Source organism: Micromesistius poutassou, assembly GCF_964030765.1.
Source record: "Micromesistius poutassou genome assembly, chromosome: 20".
Taxonomy (NCBI): domain Eukaryota; kingdom Metazoa; phylum Chordata; class Actinopteri; order Gadiformes; family Gadidae; genus Micromesistius; species Micromesistius poutassou.
In genome coordinates this window covers 10,951,821-10,967,027 of record NC_140290.1, presented here as the reverse complement: position 1 = coordinate 10,967,027, position 15,207 = coordinate 10,951,821, and the positions used below count along the sequence as shown (strand labels likewise).

General features: G+C 43.8%; 3 protein-coding genes across 3 annotated transcripts; all 3 read left to right on the top strand.

Moving 5' to 3' along the window:
• Positions 1 to 1,104: 1,104 nt before the first annotated feature.
• Positions 1,105 to 2,678, top strand: gjb9b (gap junction protein beta 9b; the record flags this gene model as incomplete). The annotated part of the gene is made up of 2 exons (XM_084484658.1): positions 1,105 to 1,494; positions 2,244 to 2,678. The coding sequence occupies 2 exons, from the start codon at positions 1,105 to 1,107 to the stop codon at positions 2,676 to 2,678; spliced, it is 825 nt and encodes a 274-aa protein (XP_084340784.1).
• Positions 2,679 to 3,792: 1,114 nt separating this feature from the next.
• On the top strand, positions 3,793 to 10,587 carry pef1 (penta-EF-hand domain containing 1). Its single transcript, XM_084484563.1, has 5 exons — positions 3,793 to 3,882; positions 4,348 to 4,687; positions 7,491 to 7,646; positions 8,636 to 8,779; positions 9,119 to 10,587. The coding sequence occupies exons 1-5, from the start codon at positions 3,862 to 3,864 to the stop codon at positions 9,346 to 9,348; spliced, it is 891 nt and encodes a 296-aa protein (XP_084340689.1). The 5' UTR covers positions 3,793 to 3,861; the 3' UTR covers positions 9,349 to 10,587.
• A 398-nt stretch (positions 10,588 to 10,985) lies between these two features.
• Positions 10,986 to 12,927, top strand: smim12 (small integral membrane protein 12). Its single transcript, XM_084484680.1, has 2 exons — positions 10,986 to 11,042; positions 11,845 to 12,927. The coding sequence occupies exon 2, from the start codon at positions 11,885 to 11,887 to the stop codon at positions 12,155 to 12,157; it is 273 nt and encodes a 90-aa protein (XP_084340806.1). The 5' UTR covers positions 10,986 to 11,042; positions 11,845 to 11,884; the 3' UTR covers positions 12,158 to 12,927.
• The last annotated feature ends 2,280 nt before the right edge of the window (positions 12,928 to 15,207 follow it).

Sequence of the window (15,207 nt, the reverse complement as noted above, 5' to 3'; positions counted from 1 at the left end):
TAAAACCTGCAGATTGAGAGGAGCTTCCTTATTTCAAGCTTTCCAGTAATTTATGAAAAAAGGAACTTGTTTGCCAACAAAAGAAGCTGTGATGATATTGTTATCGGATCACCCAAAAAGCATCGGTGCGTTAGGACAGTCGGATTCAAATACATTCCGAAAGCATTTTACGTTGCGAATGTTACCCTTTATGTGGCTCTCCCTGCAATTTGACTGCTATCATTGACAACACAGCCATACCAGCAGTGATCCTCAAGTATTACTGGGTCTTGAGCAGGCAAATTGCCGTTGCAGATTTCCCAGAATATCGATTCCTGTTCCCATTCACACATGACACGATACAGGAAGTCTTTCAGGGTAGGACTGAAAACGGCAATTAATTATATCTGCTTCAAGACTATGGTGCCTGTCAATACAAAGTGACACGGTTGACTTAAACTGAAACAGAAACTCTGTCCTTTTTGCATTTTCCTGCTGATAAGACCAATGGATGTCTAATTATGTCCTTTATAACCTATATGTTTGATGTGATTTTTACTGAGGAATTAATAATCTTGCAGTTAAAATGTCAGTGAAATGAAGGTGTGGGTAGAAATGAAGATTGTGAGTTGTTGCAGGTCGTTTTTGTTTCCGTGGTGATAGTGTTTTAGATTTGTGTGTACGGTTTTCATCTGAAATGTAAATTCACTCCCATCAAACTAATGAAATCCGGAAGGCTTTACATTCATACATTGAGATACATTGAGAAGATCAAAAATAACTTTGATCTTGAGTGAAACCATTGCAATGTCCCTCAAGTATATCCATGTCATACGATATCATACAATGTCATATATATCATATCATGTCATGTCAGTTCGTACCACACATCATACCATCATCATACCAGATCATGTATCATATAATACAACGTCATATCATGTATCTTAACCTTTGATATTTCCTCCTCAGGGAAACGATTACTCACACATCCCCCATATCCTCCCCTCCCGATTGGTCAGGATCTTCTGAGGTTCCTCCTGCGTGTCCTCCACCACCCCCTGCCCTTCTTCAACCAACGTCAGTGGTGCGGCGGCGGCGGCAGCGTCGGCAGCAGCAGCAGCCATGAACTGGTCCTTCCTTGAGGGGCTGATCAGTGGGGTCAACAAGTATTCCACAGGCTTCGGCCGAATCTGGCTCTCCATGGTCTTCATCTTCCGGGTGATGGTGTTCGTGGTGGCCGCCCAGCGCGTGTGGGGCGACGAGAGCAAGGACTTTGTGTGCAACACCGCCCAGCCGGGCTGCAACAACGTGTGCTACGACAGCATCTTCCCCATCTCCCACATCCGCCTGTGGGCCATGCAGCTCATCTTCATCACCTGCCCCTCGCTGATGGTGGTGGGCCACGTGGAGTACCGCAAGAAGAAGGACCTGCAGTACACCACCACGCACGAGGGCGCTCACCTCTACGCCAACCCGGGGAAGAAGCGCGGGGGGCTTTGGTGGACATATCTGGTGAGTGAAGGTAGTACGCGTGATGGCTTGTGTTGGGTAGTACGGCACCTCTGTACGGTCCAAAAGAGCACTGATCTGTATGATACGTCTGGAGCAGGACAGTGTTCTCGTAAGGGAGGGTCGGCTGGTGGACTCCCAGACGAATGGGTTGGATTAGGTTCCTGATGTCTGCCTGTAGGCTTCTTGAGCAAGATGCATTACCTGTATCACCTGCTCTTTTGTCTCACAAATCAGCAGACAAGTTCAAATCCAGGGTGTTTCACTTTATTTTGCTTTGTGTTGGTTTCAACCAAACATATTGCAGGAGAATGGGATCTGTACACTTCAATTGTCTGAGAGCGAACACAAGCTCGGTCAGCATTAGTTAACTTTGGGACTTCCCAGTGGGAAGACAAGCTAAAACCTCCTGTCCTGACATTCTTAGAAAGAGTGTTTGTAAATGTTTCAAAACACCACATTGAAGACCGCCCACTCTAGAAATGCACTTATTATAATCCCATTCTGAAAACTTCATCCACTTGTGCGAGGGAGATTATCTTTGACAGAATACTCCTTAACAAAGCAGGAAACAAGGCGTAGTTCAGACCGGTTAAATGTTTAGTCTACCGGCCCAGGCTCTATGCCATCACCCCCAAGAAGTTTGGCCATAACCTAGTAGGACTGCTGGATCTGCTGATGACTATGAGTAGGGGGCGGTGTGTGAGCGTGTGTATGTATAATGGTATACAATCTCTTTCATGTCTCTGCAGCTCAGTCTGATCTTCAAGGCGGGATTCGACGCAGCCTTCCTCTACGTCCTCTACTACATCTACCATGGCTATGACATGCCCCGCCTCTCAAAGTGCAACCTGGTGCCCTGCCCCAACGTAGTCGACTGCTACATCTCCCGGCCCACCGAGAAGAAGATCTTCACCCTGTTCATGGTGATCTCCTCCTGCTTGTGCGTGCTCATGTGCATCTGCGAGATGGTGTACCTCATCTTCAAGCGCATCCAGAAGCTAGTGGTGAAGAAGAGGGAGGTGGATAGCAGGATGTTCGCTGAACGCCACGAGATGAAGCCGCTGGCCCGGCCACGGTCGGACTTCAGGTCGAAGACGTCCATCCGGATGGACCCCACCAACACAGCGTCCATACAGAACTTGAGCAACACAAAACGGGAGGAGGCGGCCCCTGAGCAGAAGTGAAGAGGAGGACGAGGAAGGGAGGAAGGGGCCGCGAATGAGTCAGGGAGCTGCTGTGCAGCCATGAGGTTAACTTTGAGTAGACTCTGGAGAGTTTTTCAAAACAAACTCAGAAAACTCTTAAGATCTTCGAACCAAACTTTGCCCATTAATGTCATGCTAAATGATATAGAATACATGAAAAATTGAACACTGCACTAAAAGAAATGGAGGGGATAATAAAAGGGAATGAAATAGGAAAATATTATTTTAACCCTATCATTCATTGGAAAGGTTTGCTTGTTATCTGCAAACAAAAGGATTAGTTGTTTAAAAATGACTATTCTTGTAAATATAACTTTATATTTCGTTTCTATGTCTATACCAAGGTTATGTAACAAGTATATGCGATTGAATATTTTCTTAAAAGATACACACTGCCCCCTAACGAAGAAATAAGTTACAGCACAATAATAATTGTTTTATTTTATAATTGACAGCATATATATATATATATATATATATATATATATATATATATATATATATATATATATATATATTTGTATAGATTTATATTTACTCAAATAAAATCAATAGCCTAAGGATGAAGATCAGTTTCTTCTTATAATCAAATCATATTGTAGGCCTTGAGTGGAAAGTATAAGTGCTTTCATTCCGAAAAATTCTTGTTACTTTTCCTTTTCCTTCGACTGTGTAAAATGTATCATCAAAGTGATATTTTTAATATAAATATTCTCACAATTAATAAATTATTAAAGTGTTGAACTATGAGAATGCAGCGTAATTTCTGAAAAAAACAATGAACTATACTATACTGTCTCACCATAGGCCTCTATATCCTCCTCGGCACTGCTATAGGTGCTACCTCAGTACAACGTGAGAAAGTTAGGATTGATATGGAAAGGTTACATAAGAATAATAAACTATTCCGTCTTTGAAAGCAAAAGCAGAAAGAGTAATATGCAGAGAGACGAAAGAATGCGGACATTGAGGTTGAGTTCGCCTTCTGCCAATGACGATGAGTCATTGGTTCCGTCGTCATAGTTTTTTTACACTCAGCCGTCCAATCAGCAGCGGCGCGTGTGGGTGGGGCCGTGACGCATAGGGAAATAAACTCTTGATGTTGCTGTTGATCTGACCGTCAGTACAGATGCGGTACTGGACCGAGTAAAGTCTGTCCAACATGAGTTTCCATTACGGCCAGGTAAAGATTATTTCGTATTTGTAACTGGTATGAGAACTACAAAAAGATAATACTTTAAACGTCATTAGTTGAATCAACCGGCCAAACGTTGAGCCGCTATAAAACCCATGTTATTAAAGACACGAAAAAAGTTGAATGAACATGTTTTAGTAGGCGCTAACGCAGTCATATATCCGTTCATACCCATAGTAGTTGGGCATATATTTTTCTTTTGACTTCAAATGAAGTATTGTCGCGGCAACTTCCGTCCAAAATCCGAGTTTCTGACTCTGTTTGTTTAGACTGGTTTAGTTAAGACTGACGCACTCGGCCACGCCCACCGACGTACACGCTTCTGGGTACCTGGAATAGTTTATTAAACACTCAGTCCATTGATACACTAACGCAATATGTCGTTTTTCATCACGTGAGGTCATGTGCTCATTATGTATACGTGTTACATTCTTACTTTGGTCACATTTTTAGGGCTATCCAGTAGGGACTCATCCCCCGCCAGGGTCACACGGTGCACACTACGGAGCGGGAAGCGCTGGTCCAGCAGCCTCTCCCTATGGAGGAGCAGGAGGGGCACCTTACGCCGGATATGGAGCCCCCGCCCAGGGGGTCCCTTATGGGCAAGGGCCGCGCGGTCCCAGTGCGCCGTACGCTGGAGGGCACCCCCAGGGAGGACACCCCCAGGGAGGACACCCCCAGGGAGGGCACCCCCACGCTGGGCACCCCCACACTGGGCACCCCCAGGGTGGGCCATACGGAGGCTATGGAGCTCAGCCCCAAGGAGGATCCTACGGACACCAGGGTCCCGCAGGTACGCTGTGCTCCCACTTTTAATTGGAGGGGGTATACAGGCAGACTGGCAGACAGACAGACAGACAGACAGACAGACAGACAGACAGACAGACGTGAGATGGAATAAACTCTATTCAATCACTCACTATATGAAGGGACTGCAGATCCGGTTCTCTATCTCTGTCTGTGTGTGTCAAGAGGCAGGATGATGGATGGAGAGTGACTCACCTCCTCTCCACCATGGCACATACAGTGAGTCGTGTCCGGAAGACAGGGTTCAGTCTGTGCTGCGCGCATCTCCTCCTTCTCCAGCCGACACTGCCAGAGTGATGACTACTGTGTGTGTGTGTGTGTGTGTGTGTGTGTGTGTGTGTGTGTGTGTGTGTGTGTGTGTGTGTGTGTGTGTGTGTGTGTGTGTGTGTGTGTGTGTGTGTGTGTGTGTGATCAGTCGGTCTCCACCTGCTAAGGCTGAGTCACAGCCTGATAGTCCATGTCGCGATTAGTCCCCACAGGGACAGAATCCATCAGCTCTCTGGCCTGTGAAGTGATCTCCCTGTCTGTGTCTGTCTGTCTATGTCTCTCTCTCTCTCTCTCTCTCTCTCTCTCTCTCTCTCTCTCTTTCTCTTTCTCTTTCTCTTTCTTTCTTTCTCTCATCTTTTTTTCAATTTATTATTTCACATATTCTCTTGCTCTTGAGCGTCCTTACTCCTTCCTTCCAGCAGAGCAAACTTCATGTTTAGAAATGTGACCTTGCAGATCTTAAAAATATTAATGGGCCAATCTGTAGAAGGATTGCATACTTAAGTTGGAACCGTTCGGGAGAGAAGTTTGAATAGTGCAAATGATTGATTTAGCCTCAAACCTAAATGTGTATGACAGCAGCCCATATCTTAGCCTAAGCCTTTAGGGTTTATTTATTTGTTGTTTTCAATTTCCAGTAAGATGTGGCATCAAAGAGACTAGAAGGTTTGCACACTCATCCGAAGTGTATTATTTATGAATTATTTATTAAGGACAACATGATGTGAAATGTTGTTTCAATTGGTCACATAAGGACACTTAGTGCTGTTTTTATCATTTTTTTAAAGGACGAACTGCAAGCTCTTTCGTCCAATTCAATAACACATTTGTTAAGACTATTCCCCTGAAACAGACGTAGATGAATAGGCCCATGGCCACAGTTGTATTCGATTTTACATTCTGTTTTTGTTGTTTTAAGTTATTACCGTGATAATGTAGGGATAAGAACGTCCGAGTCCCAGCTGAACCAACCGTCTTCGATCCTCAAGATCTGCATCCTTAAGCAAGATGCCTTACCTTGTCTGGTCTTAACGTTCACTTTATCTGAATTCACTGGATCCCTTACGGAAACACTTTTTAAAACACATTGAGAAATAGTTAAACATAAATTCTAATTAATTAATTTGGCGATCAGATGTGTGCAAAGCTTGATCCAGTTATTTAGAATCATTTTTAAACAAATGATTGCTTATTTTTGCCACAAGATGGTGCTGTAATGAAACATTCAATCTCCCTGAATAGTATTCCTTGGCAAAAGCTGAGCTCCCCTATGCTTGACTAATCCTTGATCATACCTACAATATCTGTATGACACAATATTCATAGTTTCACACACTCCACCAGCAAGATGTATCAAATCAAGCTTGGGATCACTGTAAAGTTTCATGACAATCCTTTATTTGTCCTACAAACTTCAGATTAACTTGGGCTCAGTGACAGTCTATTGTTGCTCTAAACCACATTAAAACAAGTCACAAGGCATCCTGTCGCTGTGCTGAATCCGTCCTCTGCGTTGCTGCTCCATAGTGTCTGTGGTAGGCGGCGGTGGACAACACGGATTTGCGCTTAAGGAAAGGGACTGCACATGCACAGGGGATTGTGCGGTTACTTTAACATTGTGATTTATTGTTAATTGTGATTATTAACAATGAAGCGCCATTTCACTGGTAAGTGTCCGATCACAGAAATCACAGTTTATTCTTGTCAGCAGAAACAAGCCGTTAGTTTGTTTTGAGAGACAATGCCCTCTGCAGTGTAGAAAACAAGATTTATGCGACTGACAGTTTTTGTTGGATGTCATGGCTCTTGGCATTATGTTTGATTTTCCACTCTAGTGATATGTGTTTGTGAGAATATGGGACACTAAACCACTGTTTCACACATCTATAGCTATACTTTGTTCACAAAAAGGGTCTAGTTTTAAACACATTGTTAAACATTGAGAGTGTTGCAAAACTAAAGAACATAGGAGTTATTTTGAATACGTTATAAAAACTCAAATAGCAACGCTTCTATTCCCTAAATAAAGAAAGCAACCTCTTTCACACAAAGCTTATGCTTTTCTTATTTAGGTCTTCTTTAGGCAACAATAGATGTATTATTTCTTGTGATCAGCTTTAGGGTATAAACCGGCAGAAAGCTTCAGACAGTTTGTGCTTGCATGGGTGTGTTGGTGGGTCTTATCCCCTAAGAAATAACTATTTTTGTATCATTCAGAGTTCAACTTATAACTTATTATTTAACTTATTTTCCGTCAAAGTTTGCTCTTCTTGTTTTATCAACCCCGATAACAACTAATCAATAAAGGAATAGTTTAAATCTGTGGTTCCCAGTAGAGGAACCGATTAGGAAATTATTATTTAGAAAATATTTTTGACTCAAGGTCTTGATTTAAAATTCCTAGACTGGCCATAAAGCCTAAAGTCTAAAACCGTAAGTCTGAAGAAATCCTTCCCAAGACCCATCACTCAACTACCATCATATGTACGTCACACTCATCTCTCTCCTTTTCTCCTGCCCAGGCAACGTCCCACCTGGGGTGAGTCCCGAGGCCTTCCAGTGGTTCCAGACCGTGGACACGGACCACAGCGGCTCCATCACTCTGAAGGAGCTGAAACAGGCGCTGGTCAACTCCAACTGGTCTGCCTTCAATGACGAGACCTGCCTGATGATGATCAGTAAGTCACAGGCTGTTTTATAGGTGGGGTTGCCACTTAACCCCCTTGTTACCATTAATCTTAGCGGTCAATTATCTAGTCTAATAAAGAGGTCAAACATAATGGCAAAGGCACATCACAAGTTAACCAGTGCCAAAAGAATTCTGCATTTACATTGTCTGGCAAAGATTAAAGCAACCACACGTGCGTTTCTGAACACCATTAGTAAGGCCTTGGTATGTCTGTTCTTTGCAAATGACTCGGCCATGGGAATAATGATCAATTAGTTTATTCTTGCCTAATGACTAAAGCAAGATAAATATTCATTGCCTAATCGTGTCATCACTAGTGAGAACGGGGGTGTTGATGTTGGGAGTCGGCCACCCCCCCCCCCCCCCCCCACCGTACTGCAGACGTGACGTCGGCTGCTTTTCTTCCCTCCCGCATTTTACATGTATTCCTTCCCCGGCAGAATGATAAATTATGCTTGTTTATCTAAGCAAGCTCAAAGAAGAGTTCCCCCTCAAGGACAACCGTGATGAAAGTTGAGGAGAACAAAGGCAAGAGTGATGCAAGGACTATGAATGATGAACGCAATAAAGGCATTCTGTTATTTTCCATGTGGTCAACTCTCACAGCCACAGGAACTGGGTAGGGGGGAGAGAACGAAACAGAGTAGATGGATAAGGGATCCCCCCCCCCCCCCCCCCCCCCCGGCACCTGAAGAGAGGACGCGTTTTGGCCCCCAACCAGTTCAGAATTGTGATTATATATTTTTTTATATGTGAGACCACATCAGAGCCAAATTTCCTGTCAAAGTTGTTGAAGGACAATACAGTTTTGAAACACCAGGGGCCTATGGAGCCAGTCAGGCACTGAATCCAATGCCACAATCCCTGCGTTTCACACTGATAACCAGTGAAGGAGGCTATTCAGTTACTGCCATCCATTACCGCAATGAGAAGTGTGTGACTTGACTCACTTAGTGTGTGGGTGTTTTTTGTCCACAGACATGTTTGACAGGACACGAACGGGGCGCATGGACGTGTTTGGCTTCTCTTCGCTGTGGGGCTTCATGCAGCAGTGGAGGGGTCTCTTCCAGCAGTACGACCGAGACCGCTCTGGGACCATCAATGGCACCGAACTGCACCAAGGTGTTCTATATACATTGTCATCATCTTCTTACTATAGTTACACTTTTATCCGACTGGTAATCTGCCAGGACACTGATATTACCGGCAGATGTTAATAGGGTGAAAACTATTTGTTTTGAAGTAGATGCACTAAAGGTAAATCGGGTTCCAAACAGAGCTAGAAATGGGGTCATTGGTTAGTTTCGAACCACTGCCCAGGTTACTATAATATCAGCCTCTATTTGTATCCTCATCTTTATGTCTTTCTGTCTGCCTGTCTCTTTCATTCTCTTTCTTTCCTATCCGTCCCTCACTCCTTTCTCTCCCCTCGCCGTCTTTCATCTTCGCGTCCCCCTCCAGCCCTCGCCCAGATGGGCTACAACCTGAGTCCCCAGTTCACAGAGACCTTGGTGGGTCGCTACGCTGTGCGGGGTGGCCGGCCGGGCATCCAGCTGGACCGCTTCATCCAGGTGTGCACACAGCTGCAGAGCATGACCCAGGCCTTCAGGGAGAGGGACCAAGCAATGACAGGCAATGTCCGTCTCAGCTACGAGGACTTCCTCGCCGGGACCGTCCAAAGGCTTGTGTGAAAATCCCCCTCATGGTGATCCACATGCAGTAGGCTCGGTTACCTTTTGCTGTAGTATTGCCTCTATGCCAGTCCACATTACCCTGGCTGTGTTGCGAGGGTAATGTGGACTTGAAGTGAGTATTGATTGATTATACATTTGAGAAGACCAAAGCCCTTTCAGCATACGTTTTCATTACGCAAAGTGACAGAGATTGCAGTTTTTATATAAATGAAAATGGCTGGCGTTTCACTTTGTAAGTGTGTGAAAGCTCATATTTTAAAGAAACAATTGCTCAGGTTTCACAATTGTTGAGGAAGAGGGCCTTTGGTAATTGATGAAACTGCGTTAGAACTTTCCTTCTTATTAATTCCCTTATTTAGTTTGATTATTAATAATGAGTGAGAGCACTTCTGAAGGGCACTTCATATAACCAGGAGCACCTCTGATGTTGCTGATGATAAGGCGTTAGATGTTAAAGCTATTACTATAAATTGATCTATAGATCTGAATTATTCACATTTCCTTCAGGGCTGAAGCAGTGCAATATAGCTCGACTCATCCAAGAAGGGAGGACTTGAATGAAGAATATAGAATATTCTCAGATATAACTTCTTGTAATGATAAACATCATGAAATGGAGTGTATTTGTGATGGTGGAATTTTCCCAGTTCAAACAGAATATTAGCTCAAGCTAAAACAAAGCATACTTTTGACTTGACCTTGTTGAATAGTATGAAAGTAGAATATGAACACGGGGAAAAAGATTCACTGTATATGATTGAGTATAATGGCATTTTATTTTTTACGCATCTGAAAACGTACCAAATCAGATGATTTATTTTATACTATACCGATGCCAATCCTTCAACAGAACAACATTGACACTTTTGGTACACCAGGGATGACAGCAATAAGACCCAACGGTCGTCTCCTTCTCTAACATATCTGTGCAGATTCCATAGTACCTGGATTCTACTTTTAGGAGGTGTGTGATTCACTTTGTGAGCATATGTAAACGTGGCGGTCACTCCATCTTGCTGCTAGAGAGCATTTTCTTCCTGATTGAAGATACATGTACATACAAAAGACGCTTATTTCGCCAACATTGTTTCTGCGGGACCATTAGTATATCATCTATCTTAGATGTCTTCCAATGTTATATACCTTTGTGCCATTACGATTTACAACATCTATGGATGACTTTATTTGCTAATTATGGTGATAAGTGTTTTTTTATTAAATAAATGTATAAAAATACTTCATTGTATGTTTTTGATGCTCACTGTGTAAGGGTACACCTGTTATTTGTATTTGTAGCTGAAGATTTTTTTTTTGGCCTGATACAATTTTACAGTTGCAGTACTATACTTCCACTAATATGTATTGATTGTAATTGTTAGAATTCAACCCATTTGCTCTATACACATTTGCTATGGCTAAAAACAATATCAATTTATTATAGTGTACATAGTCATAACTGTAAACGTCAACAATTGAGGTAGAGCAAAGTTCGGATAAAGTTGTTTGAAATTAATTATCTTCGGCGCACTAAACTGTTCGACCGCTAGATGTCAATAAAGTATAAAGAAAAGCTGTTTCAGATAGCAAACCATTGGTTAGCGTCATGATGTATACAGCCAATGAAATGGATCAGAAAGGAGCTCCACAGCCACCAGCGGAAGTAACGCTGTATCTTGTGTAACGTGTTGAAGGTGAGTTAACAATAAAACAACAACGTTATTGGTTAAATACATTATTATACCAAATTCGTGTTACATGTCCTTGGCGTTTCCGTTGTCAATACAGATATTAAGTAACATTACAGGCATTTGGAGAGCTTTAGCTTGACCAGATGACATTTAGCTGCTCTATATTACTAACGTTATGTATATAATTTAACCTGCAATCTAGTCTGGCAAACCATCTAAATTACTGTTCTCGTTACATGTTCTCATACAAAACGCTGTCTACAGGTACTAGCAAATGTTCATGACCCTGAGTTGTCATTCATTTGAATGACCAGTGTTGTCTAGTAGGCCTAAGACAGTATTTGGGTGTCATACTATGGCGCAGGGCTAATTACATCGCAGTTGCGTGTTTTATCCACATGTGTAAAGTAGTTGCTGCAGTTGAGACGCTTTGCATCCAGCCAGTGCAGACTGACAAGTGGTCTACCTCGAAGGAACTCGATATCTGCTCTGTATTTAAAGAACATATACATTCGCTGGACTGTATGATTCATATAATTCTCAGTCACCATTAGGTGTGTATGAATATAGACCTACTTGGTTCAATGGTTGGTTATAGGAGCAGGTGCATTTTTTTTTCACCGCAAGCTAATGGATGAATTAAATCAATACTGTTCATATTTTGGGACAAAAACACAATCTCCGTCGAATATGACGTCAAATTTAGAAAACAATTAAATCCACTCCAGTTTGTTCATGAATAAGCTCAAACAGCCCTGTGCAATATATAGAGCGATATAATTCAATATCAATATCACCCATCCAGCTATAGTCTCCGCCATCTGGACGAGCACAGTACAAGCATCATGTGGCCATTGGTGTGGATGAGCATGCGGACCTACGCCCCCTACGTCACTTTCCCCGTGGCGCTGGTGGTGGGCACTGTGGGATACCAGCTGGAGTGGTTCATTCGGGGGACGCCTAAGCCCCGGGAGCAGAAGAGCATCCTTGAGTTGCGGGAGGAGAGGAAGCTGGAGGAGCAGGAGGGCACAGACGGTACCCAGGTCCTGAGCCTAAAAGACAAGCTGGAATTTGCGCCGAGAGCGGCCTTGAACAGGAACCGACCCCAGGAAAGCTAGGCCCTGTGTCAAAGGCTTCGGAGTGATCTGGGGCCGTCGGGCTGAACTATGGCACCGGTATGACTGGCTCCCTCCTCGGAGAGATGGAAGCAAATGAGCCAAATTCTAAGTCAATCCACCATGAGCATTAGCATGGCCCTGACATCGCTGTATTTGTGACCTTGTGGACAAGGTAAAACAAGAGGATCTGTTTGAGGAAGTGTTTATTTTAATCACCCCCTCTCCCTAGACTCTTACTTGTTTACTCCGCCAAACCATAACTATAACCTCTGTAATCACATTCACAGCACAACTCTATTAAACTGGAAATTACATTGTTTTTCCTCCAGGCATTCGAACTTGTGACTTCTTGTCATGTTTTCATTAAATGGCGTGTTCATTTGCCCCCTCTGATAACACCACAAGACTGCAAAGAAGCTTTCTGGCTCTCTGCATCTTGTCCTCTGTGATCTGTGTGCTGGGTTTTAAGAAAGTATTGTGGGATGGTGGATGTTTGGAGCCATGTGTAAAATCGAATTGGTTTGGGCTATTAGTCCATTTCATGTTGGGATACAAGGTTAAACAAAGTCTGTTTCCATTTGGTTCCTTTGGGCCGGTATTCGTGCATAACTTTGTTAGGCTTTCATTTTAGAAAGTCTGGACAGATTGTACTAACAATGGGAACAAGTAATTGGCTATTGAAATCTACACAAATGTATATTTAATCCAAACTTTTAGCAAATGTTTTATCTTTTTCATTAATTAAATAAAATAAATGACGAGTGGAATTACAGTGTTGCATTTCATGATTTGTCCATACTTAATCATTGCAGGGTAGGACCATGATATGAGAGTAAGATCTATTCATGCAACAAGACAATAAGACAGTTTTGTAAATGAAGTATCTAAGACGAGCAATGTGCCATTTCTGATTCTAGATGTGCAAGAAGAACCATTTGTGTTTCTGGTTCTCAGAAGAATAGTTTCTTAGTGTTTATGGTGCTCAGAATAACCCTTTGTGTTTCTGGTTCTCAGAACAGTTTCTTTGTGTTTCTGGTGCACAGAATAACCCTTTCTTTCTGTTTTGTTGATCTAATGGCTACCACCTTATACGCACATTGCAAAATTCACGCATACTTCCAGACAGACAAATGCAAAACAGTTGTCCGGTCGACACTTCATGCTCCAGTCCTGCAGCCTTTCCTGAGTTGGGGAGGATTGGATGATAACCTTTCCTGTGTGCCAGGGAAAGTCATGCTATGTTACCCTACCAGTGTTCACGGTTAACTTTTTTTCTAGCTTGTGCGTTCTGGACAAACTACAGCCATCAGCTAGCCATCTCATCCCCTCCCTGTCCCGTCTGTACACAGACTTACACGTAGTCTGCTATCAGAGGAACGCTGTGCTCCACTCCAGTAGCCTGGGCTGTTTATGTTCTGCATGGTAATTATTGCCAGCTGGGTAGAAAGTTTCCATAAGTAACAGACTATCTAGCTATTAAGAAGGAATTAGGTGGTAGGCCTATATCAGCAGTGTGTTTGTGTGTGTGTGTGTGTGTGTGGGGTGGGTGTTTTTGTTAGTGAACACGCACCAAAGGCCCCTGACTTCAGTTGTCGCTACTTTAAAAGTCGAATGACAGGTAGGCCCCTAGAACAATGCTCGGCCCCCTCAGGTTTGGATGGCCCTGTGGGAACCCAACTTTGATCCTTGGGAAAGGGAGGTGAGTGGGTGTGGGGGGGACTTCAGCGTGAACAACATCTCCATTGTTCTCTGTATGATAGGATAATGGGCGCGGAAGATGCTGGCTCCAACCTTTTTTCTTTGGTGGTGGCTCCAGCCAGCATCCTGCAGCATGAGGGGGCCTGACCACGATACCCTCAGCCCCCTGAACAATACAAGCCGTCTGCCTACTCTGGGAGGCTCACTGCATTCCCGGAGTTACAAACACACCCAAACACAGTCCACCAACACAGGTACTGCAGCACAGGGGAAGCAACAAATCAAAACTCAAGATGGGAAGAGAATCCAAACATAAAATGCATGTATATCCCCCCCCCATGTAAGTGAGTAGTTAAGTGAAGCATTGTTAAAAAGGATTCTTGTTTATGGTTGCAGGTCCAAGCAGCACTGCTAGCACTTCATCCTCATAAACCTGCGTTGCGTATAATGGATACAACAGCAATATAAACACACAAACACACCCGTCTCCATTCCACACACATCTCTTTATGCCAGGGCTGGCACCAGGCCTGCTTTGGCACGGCGCCTGCACCACAGGTCTCGTTGAGCATTGGTCTTTGGTCAAAATGGCGCTGGCATGAAGTCAGCCTGGGCCTAATGGGGAGCCAACCAAAACAATACCACAATGCCCACGGCTGCCCCATTGTCAGGTCTAAAGTGCAGGGACTGATCCCGGGGAGAAACAATGCAGGGACCGGATTCAGAAGGGGACCCATTTCCGGTTCTGCCGTCTAAATTTACACCGTCGTGGGGTAGCGTGTGCCTGACCTGGGTGGGGGAATGCGATATTGTTATGGGAACATAATAGGTCGTGTGCTGTGACTTTAAATGTAATTATAGTTCTCCTTGTTTTCTTTCTTTGTAACGGCAAAGCCGAATGTTTATTTTTTTCGTGCCAAATTCCCTCTTAATACTAATTAGAAAATCTCATTGTGTGTGTGTGTGTGTGTGTGTGTGTGTGTGTGTGTGTGTGTGTGTGTGTGTGTGTGTGTGTGTGTGTGTGTGTGTGTGTGTGTGTGTGTGTGGGGATGTTCAGCTGTGCCATTGGGATGCACATTGGTCTTCTGCAAGACTCTGGCTTTCCGCAAACAACGGGACTACAAAGCAAGACTACTTTGGCCCCGCATGCAGAAACTGGCACACAGCTGGTTTTCATAAGAACCTCCCGAGCCTAAGCCCTGGCACGGCTGCACACTTCCCCGCAGAGGGGTTGAGTTGGGTTGTTTCTGGGCATGTCAAGCCTGGAGGACCCACCAGGCCCCAGCCCCCACCTCCACTGATGCAGTTGGCTCGGGCCCCTCCAGATGATTTCACAAGGGTTTGTGATGTAA

Coding starts and splice junctions, on each gene's coding strand:
- pef1 (XM_084484563.1), top strand. CDS start 3,862: ATGAGTTTCCATTACGGCCAG. Junction 7,647..8,635: donor GACCTGCCTGATGATGATCA/GTAAGTCACAGG, acceptor TTTTGTCCACAG/ACATGTTTGACAGGACACGA. Junction 8,780..9,118: donor TGGCACCGAACTGCACCAAG/GTGTTCTATATA, acceptor GTCCCCCTCCAG/CCCTCGCCCAGATGGGCTAC.
- smim12 (XM_084484680.1), top strand. CDS start 11,885: ATGTGGCCATTGGTGTGGATGAGCATGCGGACCTACGCCCCCTACGTC.